The 13,033-nt window shown below is 36.1% G+C and overlaps 1 protein-coding gene across 3 annotated transcripts in view; it reads left to right on the top strand.

Annotated features, from left to right (window-relative positions):
* Positions 1-13,033, top strand: part of olfm1b (olfactomedin 1b) — a 45,009-nt gene that overhangs the window by 16,516 nt on the left and 15,460 nt on the right. Inside the window, exons 1-5 of one of the 3 annotated variants that reach the window (XM_065243894.2) lie at positions 25-639; positions 1,901-2,050; positions 2,756-2,911; positions 7,261-7,480; positions 11,453-11,559. In XM_065243894.2, the coding sequence (XP_065099966.1) occupies positions 490-639; positions 1,901-2,050; positions 2,756-2,911; positions 7,261-7,480; positions 11,453-11,559 (783 nt within the window). In that variant the 5' untranslated portion in view covers positions 25-489. Of the gene's footprint in view, positions 1-24; positions 640-1,277; positions 1,804-1,900; positions 2,051-2,755; positions 2,912-7,260; positions 7,481-11,452; positions 11,560-13,033 lie in introns of those variants that run through there. The other 2 variants (XM_065243896.2, XM_065243895.2) reach the window with 2 other exon arrangements.

Raw genomic sequence — 13,033 nt, 5'->3', positions numbered from 1 at the left:
CTGGACTCGTGACCATGACAAACGGCGGGCTATTAATGCGATCGGTCGCCAAGCGCAAATCCCAAGTGGCGCGCAAAGGGCGTCTCGTGAGCGGAGAAGCGCGCAACATCACGCGCACACCTATATAGGAGAGCGTGGCACCGCCTCTTCTCTCATCCACGGAGAAGCAGTCGGTGCGCTCGGTCCCGAGTAAATCAGTTGCGTGGGGAAAGCGGACCAAGTAGGGCGTGAACGCACACAAAAGAGCCACGAATAACGGGATAGACGCCAGTAAAACGAATTTGTACTACTCAAACCTTACAGGACTCCATTCAGCATCCAACAGCGCCGAGATGAACACCTTGATACCGTTCGGACCGGGACCGTTAGAGGAGATAACAATGATAGTTATGATGGTGATGCACGAGGCGCTCACGGGCAGCGATGCTCGCCGTTCCGGTTCCCCGGTGGCTTTTGTAGAATAATGAGAGTTTGGGTCCAAGCGCAAAGATGTCGGTGCCTTTGCTGAAGATCGGTGTGGTGCTCAGCACCATGGCAATGATCACCAACTGGATGTCCCAGACTCTGCCATCACTGGTGGGGCTGAACACCACCAAACTCACCGCAGCGCAGAGCGGCTATCCAGATCGGAGTATAGGAGTAAGTGTGGAGCTACAGTATATACACGCCTAAATTAAGATAAAAGTTTGGATATATATATATAATATTTAACGAAATGCCATATTTTATGCAACTCCGCGTACGGAAAGGCTTGCGCAGCGGACGCGTACTTGCGTTCAAAACGACTAGAACGCAGTGCATTCAAGACGCGTTTTTTAAAGTTCAACTTTTTTTTTAAACTTGGCACGACGCTTTAACGTGACGCACGTGACAAAATTGTATAATTTCTTACAACTTTATTGGTAGAGTAGTGCATTGGGAACGCAAAGGTCGTGGGTTCGATTCTCATGAAACGCACATACTGATAAGTTAAATATGTAAATGTAAATTTATGTCTGTTAATATGTGTTACACTGGCACATTATACCAATGTTTTAATGGTTTCAACTCATTATTTACTCATCTGTTTAAAATGCAATGGTTTATCTGTTGTACAAAGGTGCGAAATATTTCCAGGCAAGATTCAATTAAAATATTCATTGATTTTCATTGCAGACAATATGTTTGATTTTGACATTGCTGATCATGGCTTATGAATTATGATGAGACGGACAGAAAGATGACAGTTTATGCTGAGATAGATAGATAGATAGATAGATAGATAGATAGATAGATAGATAGATAGATAGATAGATAGATGGATAGATAAATAATACAAAAAATACTGTTTATGTTTTATAGTTCATTGCTGAGATGATGGATAGAAATGATAATGGAGTTTACAACGGGGCTGATATAAAAGCTAAATAAAGCTATAAAGACTGCAAAATAGATCAAACAGAAGTATGTTCGCAGTGTTGTAATCCTCTATAAGCCCGCTTTTGGTTTGGCTATTTTGTCGAAGCGATCTGAGAATCTGGATGTTCATCAGGCTGCCATCTGTGTTTCACTCCTGCCAGTATTAGGCAGACTGTGATTGGATCTGTAGCTCAACAGCACTTCCAGATTGACAGAAAGGTCTTTTATATCTAACAGCTGTCAGTCAAATACAACTAAGGAATTGCGTGTTTGGATAAATGCCATTGATGTTTGCCTTACTGATTGAGGTGGTAGTAGATGAAGAGGTGCTGGGTTTTGATTGGTGGTCTGAAAGTGGGGCGTGACCTGTCGTGACCGAGCAGATGGGGCTTTGCATAATCTTGTGTGAGTGTGTTATGTCAGTAAGTGTGGGATTATGACTGAAACTATAAACATCGTATGACAGTGAGATTAATTTCACCGTTCTCGCCCTCTTTCACAGGTTTTACCTGCTAATCCAGAAGAGTCCTGGCAGGTGTACAGTTCGGCACAGGACAGCGAGGGCAGATGTGTGTGCACGGTGGTCGCACCTCAACAGACCATGTGCTCGAGAGATGCCCGCACCAAACAACTCCGACAGCTACTGGAGAAGGTGACCGAACCGTTGCATCCAGTGACCTTTCAACTCCTCACCTATCCCGTGTTAGACACCAAGTTCATCCTCCTGAGATTAAATTGACATAGGGGGTTGTGCTTAACAACAGCTCACACACAGTTAATGAGTTCCTCTGGAACAGAGATGCCACAATAACAAACATGTTCCAGAAATATAATAGTTTTTCCTGATAATGGCAATGATGCAACCAGGGACAAACAGCATGAGCATACCGAGTCATGAACAGAATGTGAAATAGCTGTTGATGATCTCAGCTTTCCTAAAAACAACTAGTTTATAAACTATAGCCTAGAGATACCGTAAGATCTCGATGTGAAGGTCATCTGTGTTTTTGACAAAATCAGCATCATTTATGATGAAATAGATGACAAATCCATCCATGTAGGGCCGAAGGGAAGACTGGACTCGATCCCAGATTATCTCAGACCAATAACAGAAGAGAAGAAATGTCAATGTTTTAATTTCATAAAATTTATACAAAAAGTCTAATTTAATTACAATGTGCTATTTTAGCCAATATAAGTTTTACATGGTTATGATGTCAAACTCAACCGTCTACTTCGTAGGAAAAGCACAATTAGTCACTTTTTAATTTGACACTGAAGGCTGGAAGCATTAGACAGCAATATTTTTAAAACAGATTTTATATGTCTGGCACTTGTGTGTGTGTGTTTGTTGTAGGTGCAAAACATGACGCAATCAATCCAAGTATTGGACCAGCGGACCCAGAGGGACCTGCAGTATGTGGTGAAGATGGAAGATCAACTCCGTGGCCTGGAGACCAAATTCAAACAGGTGGAAGAAAACCACAAACAAAACATCGCCAAGCAATACAAGGTACACATGCACGATTATACGCAAACAATGCACAGTTTCGAAATGTGCATTTATTAAACATTTAATCTGATGCTATTCTTTATGTCTTAAACAAATAAAAATAGTAAAAAAAAAATGGATGCACATTTCGTCACAAAAAATGTGGTCGCTATGCAAATATATATGCAATGACACACATACCACAGACTACCTGGCACATGCATGGAATGATGTTATTTTATTTGCACTTTTTAACACAACAGTGTGCGTGTGTGAGTTAAAGAGTCTGTGTGTGAATGTGTTAGACAGGTTAGTGAGTTAGCTCCCTGTGCTGAGTCTGTTGTTTCTTGCTTGCAGGGCTAACTATAAAGACATGATAGGAGAGCCAGAGGCCAGAAGAGGCAGGTCTAACCCACGATTGGCTGAAGTGGGCGTCAATCACGCTGTTTATGTCACGATTCTCATATTCGATACGACATTAGCTGTAAGAATCACTCCTCCCCCTTCCTTATCCAACCACCAATCAGATCTCTTCCTGCATGCTTTTCTAAAGAATTGTTACTTTTTATTTATATGATTATTTAGCTACATTGATATTGATATTATGATTATTATAAGCATTATTATTATTATATTATTTACATCTTTGCTAGTATTGCAAAAGTTTTTTTGTTTTGTCACTTTACATCTTTGGTTATTGGAGTAATATGCGTTTGAAGTAGAAGAATTAAACATCACTTTGTTGTACGTGAGTTGTAATTTCAGCATGTCTCCCTTCTGCTGTTGCATTCTAAACGATAACTAATAAAGTCTTTTCCCAATTGTTTACCGTGTTCAGAGCGCTTGATTTCGTTGATCAAATCTTAGTAAATTTACTGCCGTTTGGCCTCTGGACTCTCGATGGCTCTGCAAACACAAAACACTATATTTACAAACATAAATCTTACAAATAAAGGTTCTTTTATCAATGTTTTATTAATTAGCATTGTCACTGTATAGGGGTGGAGTTGGCCAAATGATATCATTTTATAATATTTATACATTAGTTTAAAATTAAAGCTTTCCTATGTTATATAAAGCATGTGTACATGCATAACAGTGCAAAAGTATGTGTGACTATTTTAACCACACCTATTGCTAACAGTTGCATTAAATGTAGCCGTGCAATATAATCTTTAGTAGAATAAGGTGTACATACTCTCATCCAGAACCACAATGTGTCTGTTCAAATATGAAATGGGGCCTGACCTCACTGATGGTTATGTCTGAATCAAAGCATCAAATCTCAGCATAGTGCTTCAACATCTATTGGAAAGCTTTCCAGAAAGTGGATTTTAAAGGTCACCTAATATGAGAAATTAATTTTTGTGTGTACACAACCATCATGTATTGATAAAAAATATTATTAAAATATTTGTTATGCCGTAAAACATCAGCAGTCTGATGGGACAAGCTGTTGACTTTTTCTGAGCAAACTGATGTCACTTTGCGGAGGCCCCACCCACAACCATCCAAAGACTATGATTAGTCCTATTTTCAATCTTCTTTACCAAATTCATTACCACACGTAGTTACCGCAAGGTAATATATTAACTCTTTCCCCACCATTGACCAGTTATCTCGACAATAAGGAGAAACCGCTTTCCTGCCAATGACAAGTTTTTATGGCAATCCATATTTCCGCTATTATCCACTAGGTGGTGCTCTTAACCAACTTTTAAAAAACTAAAGCATCCACTGATCCAAAAACAGCGAAAACTCCTTGTGATCATCGCTCTGAATCTGATCTCTAACAAAAGTCCTGTTAACAAAAATGCAGTTCTCAACTTTTTGCTCAAAATTTGGTATTTTTGAATAAACCTACTTTCATGAAAATTTTAAAAATGCTGGTGCTGGTTGGCAACTTTTTTTTAAAACGCTGGCGTGGAAAGATTTAAAAATGGTGTATGTTCACTGCAAAAAAATCACTTTCTTACTTAGTATTTTTGTCTTGTTTTCAGTAAAAATATGTAAGAATTCTTAAATCAAGAAGTTTTTTCTTGATGAGCAAAATGACGTAAGAAAATAAGTCTAGTCTTTAGACAACAAATATACAATTTAGGTGAATTAAAACAAGCAAAAATATCTGCCAATGGGGTGAGAATATTTTGCTTGAATTAAGTGTTTAAGAAAAAAGAAAACTTATTTTAAGATTTATTTTTTCACCCCATTGGCAGATATTTTTGCTTGTTTTAAGCACAAATTCACTTAAATTGTATATTTTTTGTCATAAACTAGTCGTTTTGTTCATCAAGAAAATACATCTTAATGTAAGGATTTTTAGATATTTCTAAAAACAAGACAAAAATGATAAGTAAGAAAGTCATTTTTGCAGTGTTTTTGGTATACACTGCAAATACTGATTTTCAAGAAAAAAAAATCTTAGTATTCGTGTCTTGTTTTCAGTAGAAATATCTAAAAATTCTTAAATTAAGATCCTTTTTCTTGATAAGCAAAACGACCCAAGAAAATAAGTCTAGTTTTTAGACCAAAAATATCAAATTTAATTGATTTTGTGCATAAAACAAGCAAAAAATAAATAAATCTGCCAATGGGGTAAACAAAAAATCTTGAACAGTTTTTTCTTGATGAGCAAAATGACGTAAGAAAATAAGTCTAGTCTTTAGACAACAAATATACAATTTAGGTGAATTAAAACAAGCAAAAATATCTGCCAATGGGGTGAGAATATTTTGCTTGAATTAAGTGTTTAAGAAAAAAGAAAACTTATTTTAAGATTTATTTTTTCACCCCATTGGCAGATATTTTTGCTTGTTTTAAGCACAAATTCACTTAAATTGTATATTTTTTGTCATAAACTAGTCGTTTTGTTCATCTAGAAAATACATCTTAATGTAAGGATTTTTAGATATTTCTAAAAACAAGACAAAAATACTAAGTAAGAAAGTCATTTTTGCAGTGTTTTTGGTATACACTGCAAATACTGATTTTCAAGAAAAAAAATTCTTAGTATTTTGTCTTGTTTTCAGTAGAAATATCTAAAAATTCTTAAATTAAGATCCTTTTTCTTGATAAGCAAAACGACCCAAGAAAATAAGTCTAGTTTTTAGACCAAAAATATCAAATTTAAGTGATTTTGTGCATAAAACAAGCAAAAAAAATCTGCCAATGGGGTAAGCAAAAAATCTTGAACATTTTTCTTAAACACTAAATGAAAGAAAAATTCTAAATTGATATTTTTGGACTAAAAACTAGACTTGGGTCGTTTTGCTCAGCAAGAAAAAGCATCTTAATTTAGGATTTTTTTTATATTTTTATTGAAAACAAGACAAAAATACTAAGAATTTTTTTTTTGAAAATAATTTTTTATCAGTGTAGATAACAATAAACATTTGCATATAAAGACACACACACAAAAACAGCACTTTTTCCTGAACACACAAAAAGCGACCTTTTCAGCATGGTATTATAAATGACACGTCATAGGTACATTTTGTGGACACCTGTGTCTAATATTATGTCTTAAAAAAACATACCATATTAGGTGACCTTTAATATCAAATGTTGAACCAGCATTAATGCTTGGTTGTCCACATACTTTTGGCCATGTAAGACATAGTCAGCATACAATACAATAGTCAACTTGAAGTTGATCAAAAAAGTTGTCTTAAGACAAAAACTGTTAATGGTTTTATGAAAAGTTTTGATCCACTTCGAAAGTTGACTAGTATAGTTTAAAAATAATAGATATTAAAGGTGCAGTGTGTAGATTTAATCGGCATCTATCAGTGAGATTGTGAATTGCAACCAACGGCTCAGTCCACTGTTCACTGAAATGCATAAAGAAGCTACGGTAGCCGCAACAGGACAAACATGTTGTATAAAGACAAAATACAGTAGTGACAAAACACGCTCTGTTGTCCCTTTAGGGCTACTGTAGAAACATGGCGGCACAAAATGGCGACTTCCATGTAAGGGGACCCGCGGTGTATGTAGAAAAAAACACCTAATTTTATGGTAATAAATACATAATAGTTCATTATGTAGGGTCTTTATACACCACTAATAATATAGTTATGTATATGATATTGCATTTCTGTCAAGAGATCCTTCTAAAAGTAACACACTGCACCTTTTAGACAGTTCTCCAGTGTCTTTAAAATGGGACTATACCAGAACCTTTATTTATAAGTGTGTACAAATGAACAAACACGCTCATACAAGTAGACTCAATCATTATAGACAGAGACCAATGTTGTCAGATTAGACAGAATGCCTATCTTCAACAATCTAAGAGGGACTTGAACTTTCCCATAATCCCTCTTTTCCCGCCCGCCTCGCACCTGAGCAACTCTGTTGCGTATTTTCAGGCCATAAAAGCAAAAATGGCAGAGCTGCGGCCGCTAATTCCCGTTTTGGAGGAGTACAAAGCCGACGCCCGGCTGGTTCAGCAGTTTAAAGAGGAGGTGCAGAACCTGACGTCCAGCCTGAACCTCCTCCAGCAGGAGATGGGAGCGTATGACTACGATGACCTCCACTTGCGTGTGGTAAACCTGGAGGAGAGGCTGCGTGCATGCATGCAAAAGCTTGGTACGACACACACAGACACGCAGTAAACATATACAGAAGCTATGCACAACATCATCTAACCAAGTCAATGTTTCTGGACCTACGAGGGTAAATAAATGATAAATGAATAGCTGAGCATGAAAATAAAACTTGTGCCATTTAATCACCTGCATCACGTCAACGGGGACCTGAGACAAAAATAAGGTACAAAAATATGACAACTGAGATATGAAAAAGCAACATCTCAGCAATAAAATTGGTTATGGGACTCTCCAGGTCACACAAACAAGATTACACATTCACCGTCTCCAAACACACACACATACAGCTGCATACATCTCTGGTGTGTGTATCATCTTTCTCCTTCACACTGGTTTTTACAAGAGAAATGTGGGCCAGACTCAGTGTGCGATCAATTGGTTTTAAAATGAGTTCATTTATCTTTTGGTTTCAAATGCACACTTGGGTTTCATTCTTGTGTATCACTATGGAAAACATGTATTTCATATGCAGACAACTTTTATTGCTGCAAGGATTAAACAGGGTGCATAACTTACTGTTTGCATTTTTAGACATAAATGAGACCTCAGAACAGGTGTGCTGTTAAATTTTATAATATTTTTTCGCGATAATAAAACCTCCAGATTTATTTTGAATTGTAAAGACTAAGGGATGAGGGACCAATAAGCACTAGCATATTACCAGTGGCGGCTCTTCCGAGGGGTGCAAATTCAAAGTATGTGTTTCGGAGTGTTGTGTGTTGCTCCTGTTTTCAAAATATGTGTCTGTCATGTGAACCATGTGCATCACTTGTTTTTTTCAAAATAAGTGCCTGCTGCACATGTGTCAAAACCGTTTATGATAAAAGAGACGCTCACGTTCACAAAAAAATGCAAGACACTCCCTTAACAGTAAACTCTGATTACGTATGAGATTATGTGAGTATATCGCAAACGCTTTTATCATAAACCCTTTAGATGGGTTAGCAGCATGCACTTATTTTGACAAGACACGTTTTGACACAGGTTTCACTTGACGCGCAGAACACATATTTTGAAATTACAAACCACACCCATGATGGGCTACATGCATGTTGTGATGAACCTTGGATCGTGTGCCCTCGAAAAATGAAGTCACCAGCCGCCACTGCATATTACTTTATATTCGTCAGACACTTATATTCTACCGAGCCCCTAAGGTGACATTGGAGTAAAAAAAATCTATAGTTTAGTTTCATGTGCTCACGCAACCTTCATATGCAGAATTTTTTTTTAAGTTTAGTTTCGCCTGCTCGCGTGAAACTATCGCGTTTCGCTTTCACGTGCGTGCGCGATAGTTTCAGGTGAGCACGTGATGGTTTCATGTGCTCGCGCGATAGCTTCACGTGAGCACGCGAAACTAAACATTAAAAAAAATTCTGCACATGAAGGTTTCGCGTGAGCACATGAAAGTTTCACGTGAGCACATGAAACTAAACTTTATTTAATTTTGCTCCATGTCCCCTTAGGGCCTCCGTAATATTCAAAGTGCCTTACTGTATAGCGCAGACGTGCCCAAACTAGGGCTAACTTGGCCCGCAGTGACCTTTAATTTGGCCCGTCATGCCACGTGAGATAAGGAGAAAGGAGAAATGTCACTTGACGCAGATGTTCATATTTCTAATTAAACATTTTCTAAAATGTAAAATTTTTTGTTTTATTTGTACATTACAAAACATTTAATTGAAATTAAATGCAAGGAATTAAAGTAAATACTTTTTTTAATGTACATGCATACTAAAAGGTGTATGGGATGCATCACGAAACTCATTGTACTTGGGTACTATAAAGGTAGGGTGGCCATTCGTGCCAGTTCCGCCGGACACGTCCCGAACATGTTTTCGGGTTCGTTCTCCGGAAGTCACGTTGCTCGACCGCATACGTCATTACATTTCATTTAAAATACATTAGAAAATTACGATTTATTTCTTTTAAGACATACAATCATTGTAGTTTCATTCTTACCTTGAAATGTAATGGTTGCTTTTCTGAAATTAAACCCGAAATATTAAACCTTGATGACGTATGCGGTCGACCAACGTGACTTCCGGAGAACGAACCCGAAAACATGTTCAGGACGTGTCTGGCGGAACTGGCACGAATGGCCACCCTACATAATGGAGAAGTCGAGGCAGTGACACACAGACAAAATGAAATTTTAAAATGATTGGCAAAATGATTTATTTTTTACAAAAAATACCTTCGAAAAGAAAACTGCATTAGTTATGCGTAAACAGAGTGATGTTTGCTTATTTATTTTTTTAAATATAAGAAAATTATAAATTAAGAGAATCAGGGCAACATTAATTTTACTTTTGACTCACGGCCCTCAGTCAGGTTTGATTTTTGGAAATCAGGAAAAATTTGTGCACCCCTTGTATAGTGCATTCAAGCTAAACATATTGGCGGTATCTGTGTGTTCTCTGGGGATCGAACTCATGTTATTTTAGCTGCTAATGTGATGCTCTACCAATAGAGCTATAGGAACAGTTACCCTAACAACTACACAGCAACTGGAAACCACAACACCTTAGCAACCACATAATAATGCCTTGACAACCATTCAGAACACAACAGTATAGTGGAAGATGCTTTGCACAGGCAAACATTTACAATTAGGGCTGCATAACGATTAATCGCGATTAATCGTTTGCAGAATAAAAGTTTTTGTTTACATCATATGTGTGTGTGTACTGTGTATAATAATTATGCATAAATAAATACACATACATGTAGATATTTAAGGGCGTATTTACATGTGTATATAAATTTTTATATTTATAAATAATTTATATTATATATAAATATTTAATCTATAAATATTTTTTTCTTAAAATTATACATGCATGTGTGTATATTTATTTATACATAATTATTATACACAGTACACACACATATATGATGTAAACAAAAACTTTTATTCTGCAAACGATTAATCACGATTAATCGTTATGCAGCCCTATTTACAATGTAATGACGATTTACCTTAAACAATTATCAATGCGATCATATGTGTTATATATTGTGTGAGATGGATATTTTATCTTTTGTTGCTACATAAATGTGAATTTGGGTCTGTAGGATGTGTGAAACAGGGCTTTAGTCTAAATATAGCCATGTAATAATTTAGCCTGAATCTCCCTGCAGACACCAGATTAAAGCAAGGTGTTTTAATCTGAATAATCTCAAAACACATAACAGACCCGCAGGACAACACCACATATTGCTCATCAGGTTATATAAGGTTTTATTCGTATATTTTATTCAATTCGTGTATAGCATTTTTCACAATATGCATTGTTACAAAGTAGCTTTAAATAACTATTTATATATGTTTTGAAATAAACATTATAAACATTTATATAATATAGATTAAACAAGTGCATTCAACAGCAGTCCCCCATTTGAATTTTTTAAATATATATTTTTAGAAACTTAATCCTGGTTTTATTTAACATTTTCAACCCCTCCTCTCCATCCACCACATCATCTAGACAGCAATTTACATGATCAAATAAGTTACCAATGAATAAAGTGTATTTTCTTACTGAATATTTAGTGTCACAAAGACAAGCTGGTCTCTTTGCTTGGTTTTAGCTGATTAAGATGGCGGGTTTAGAGGGTTTTTGGACACTTTTTACCTGGTCAGGATAGAAGACCAGTTGGCCCACCAGCTAAAGGCTGGTTTAGGCTGGTTTTAGCTGGTGTTTTCAGTAGAAATTGCAAAACTAAAGTAGGTTTCATGTTGACTTCAAAAGAAAACTATACGAACAAGTGTTATTGGTTTTGTGAGTGAATTTAATAAAGGTTTATATGACACAACCTTTATTAAAATTTCAGGTTAATGACTTGACTTTAATTTTAACAAAGTGATGTAGATTTAATTTTAAGAGACTATAACATTAAATCATTAAAGTAATTTGTATTTTTGGTCTGTGCATGATTTGTTCTCCAGCATGTGGGAAGCTTACCGGCATTAGTGATGCGATCACCATTAAAGCATCCGGCTCCCGGTTCGGATCCTGGATGACAGACCCACTTGCTCCTGAAGGAGACACAAGGGTGAGTCTAAACGCACACACTTAAAAAAAAGTTTAAATGCAAAACCAAGAACCTACACTAAGAAATAAAATTGTCACTGGGTCAGTACCACTTATAAATATAAAATTTTTTTGGTACTAATATGTACTATTGAGATACTAATACGCACTCTTTGGTACCAATATGAACCTTGTACTATTATGAACACTTTAGGTACAAACGTGTACTACTGCTCCAGTAACATAAGGACCATTTTGTCTGACTTTTTGTCTTATGTTTGAGGCTTGTAAATGTGTACATACTTCTCAAAGATTTAATTAGATTAATCTAGATTGAAAGCTGTACATTTCGGTTCTTGATACAAACAAGCATGTAGGTTTTCTTCATTTTAAGCTTATTAACATGCACAAACAGTTGCCTGCAGTTACACCCTGAGGATATAGCTGCTGGCCGCAGATTTATGTTAAACGTATAAACACTGAAAACCAAAGCTCAAGGCCGAGCTGTCACTAATCCAAAAACAGGGAACAATAACAGTAACATATTGTATTCTCATGTGCACGGACATTTTTTGTGATAATGCATTAAAACAAAGGGATATAAATATTAAAAATACTCTGGGGAGAAGACTTTACATATTAAAGCAATAATATTCATATCACAGTCATAGGCGGAGGATGAATCAACTCCAGGTTAAGACTAAAAAGCGATTCACTCAGAATGTGTTTTTTGAATTCCACTTTGCATTAATTTTATTGTTTTTCTTTATAAACACAAGCTAGAGTGACATGATTGGCACTTATTTTTTAAATGCAGTGTCAAGCTCAATGTCAGTTCTAGAACAGTGGACCAATCAGAAAAGCCCGAAGGCGGGGCATCCGTTTCAGGTTTTCTCCCTTTTGTGCTGTGCTTTAAACATAATTCACGAATGCTCTCACATTTAAGAAGTAAGCACCCGATACAGAATCAAACTTAAAAAGCAAAACCACATTTAAATTGTTTTTATTTTTTAAAACCTGCAGGGTGCCACCTGCCATGTAGCAACAACCTTCACCTTCAAGCATACACGCTCCCCATACATTTATTTAAAAATAATTAAATGCTTGAAATTGTAAATGCTTAAAATGTTGGCTGCCTGCAAAAGCTAATACTAACCTAGTCTCATTACCCCGCGTTTTTTAAGTGTGTACGGATATGTGGCATAAATAGGAATTTAATAATTTTTAATATAAATACATTTTTAATTAACGTAATCATAATTAGATTTAAGTTATTAATTGTACAATCTTTGTCTATTAAAAAAAATAATAATAACATCTTATTTTTTTGCGCTTGCCCACAGCATTCAATTACTTTAGTACATTAGTGATATACGTGAAAATATTTTAATATTTAATCACTAAGCCTTCCCCGCCTTACACACGTTTCGCCCATGGTAGACAGACAATAATTTCATCTGCTCACACAAGCAGGATTCAGAGCCCATAACCTTGAG

Source organism: Paramisgurnus dabryanus, chromosome 18 (assembly GCF_030506205.2).
Source record: "Paramisgurnus dabryanus chromosome 18, PD_genome_1.1, whole genome shotgun sequence".
NCBI lineage: Eukaryota > Metazoa > Chordata > Actinopteri > Cypriniformes > Cobitidae > Paramisgurnus > Paramisgurnus dabryanus.
Note: the sequence above shows the minus strand (reverse complement) of the source record. Positions and strands in the feature narration are given on the sequence as shown.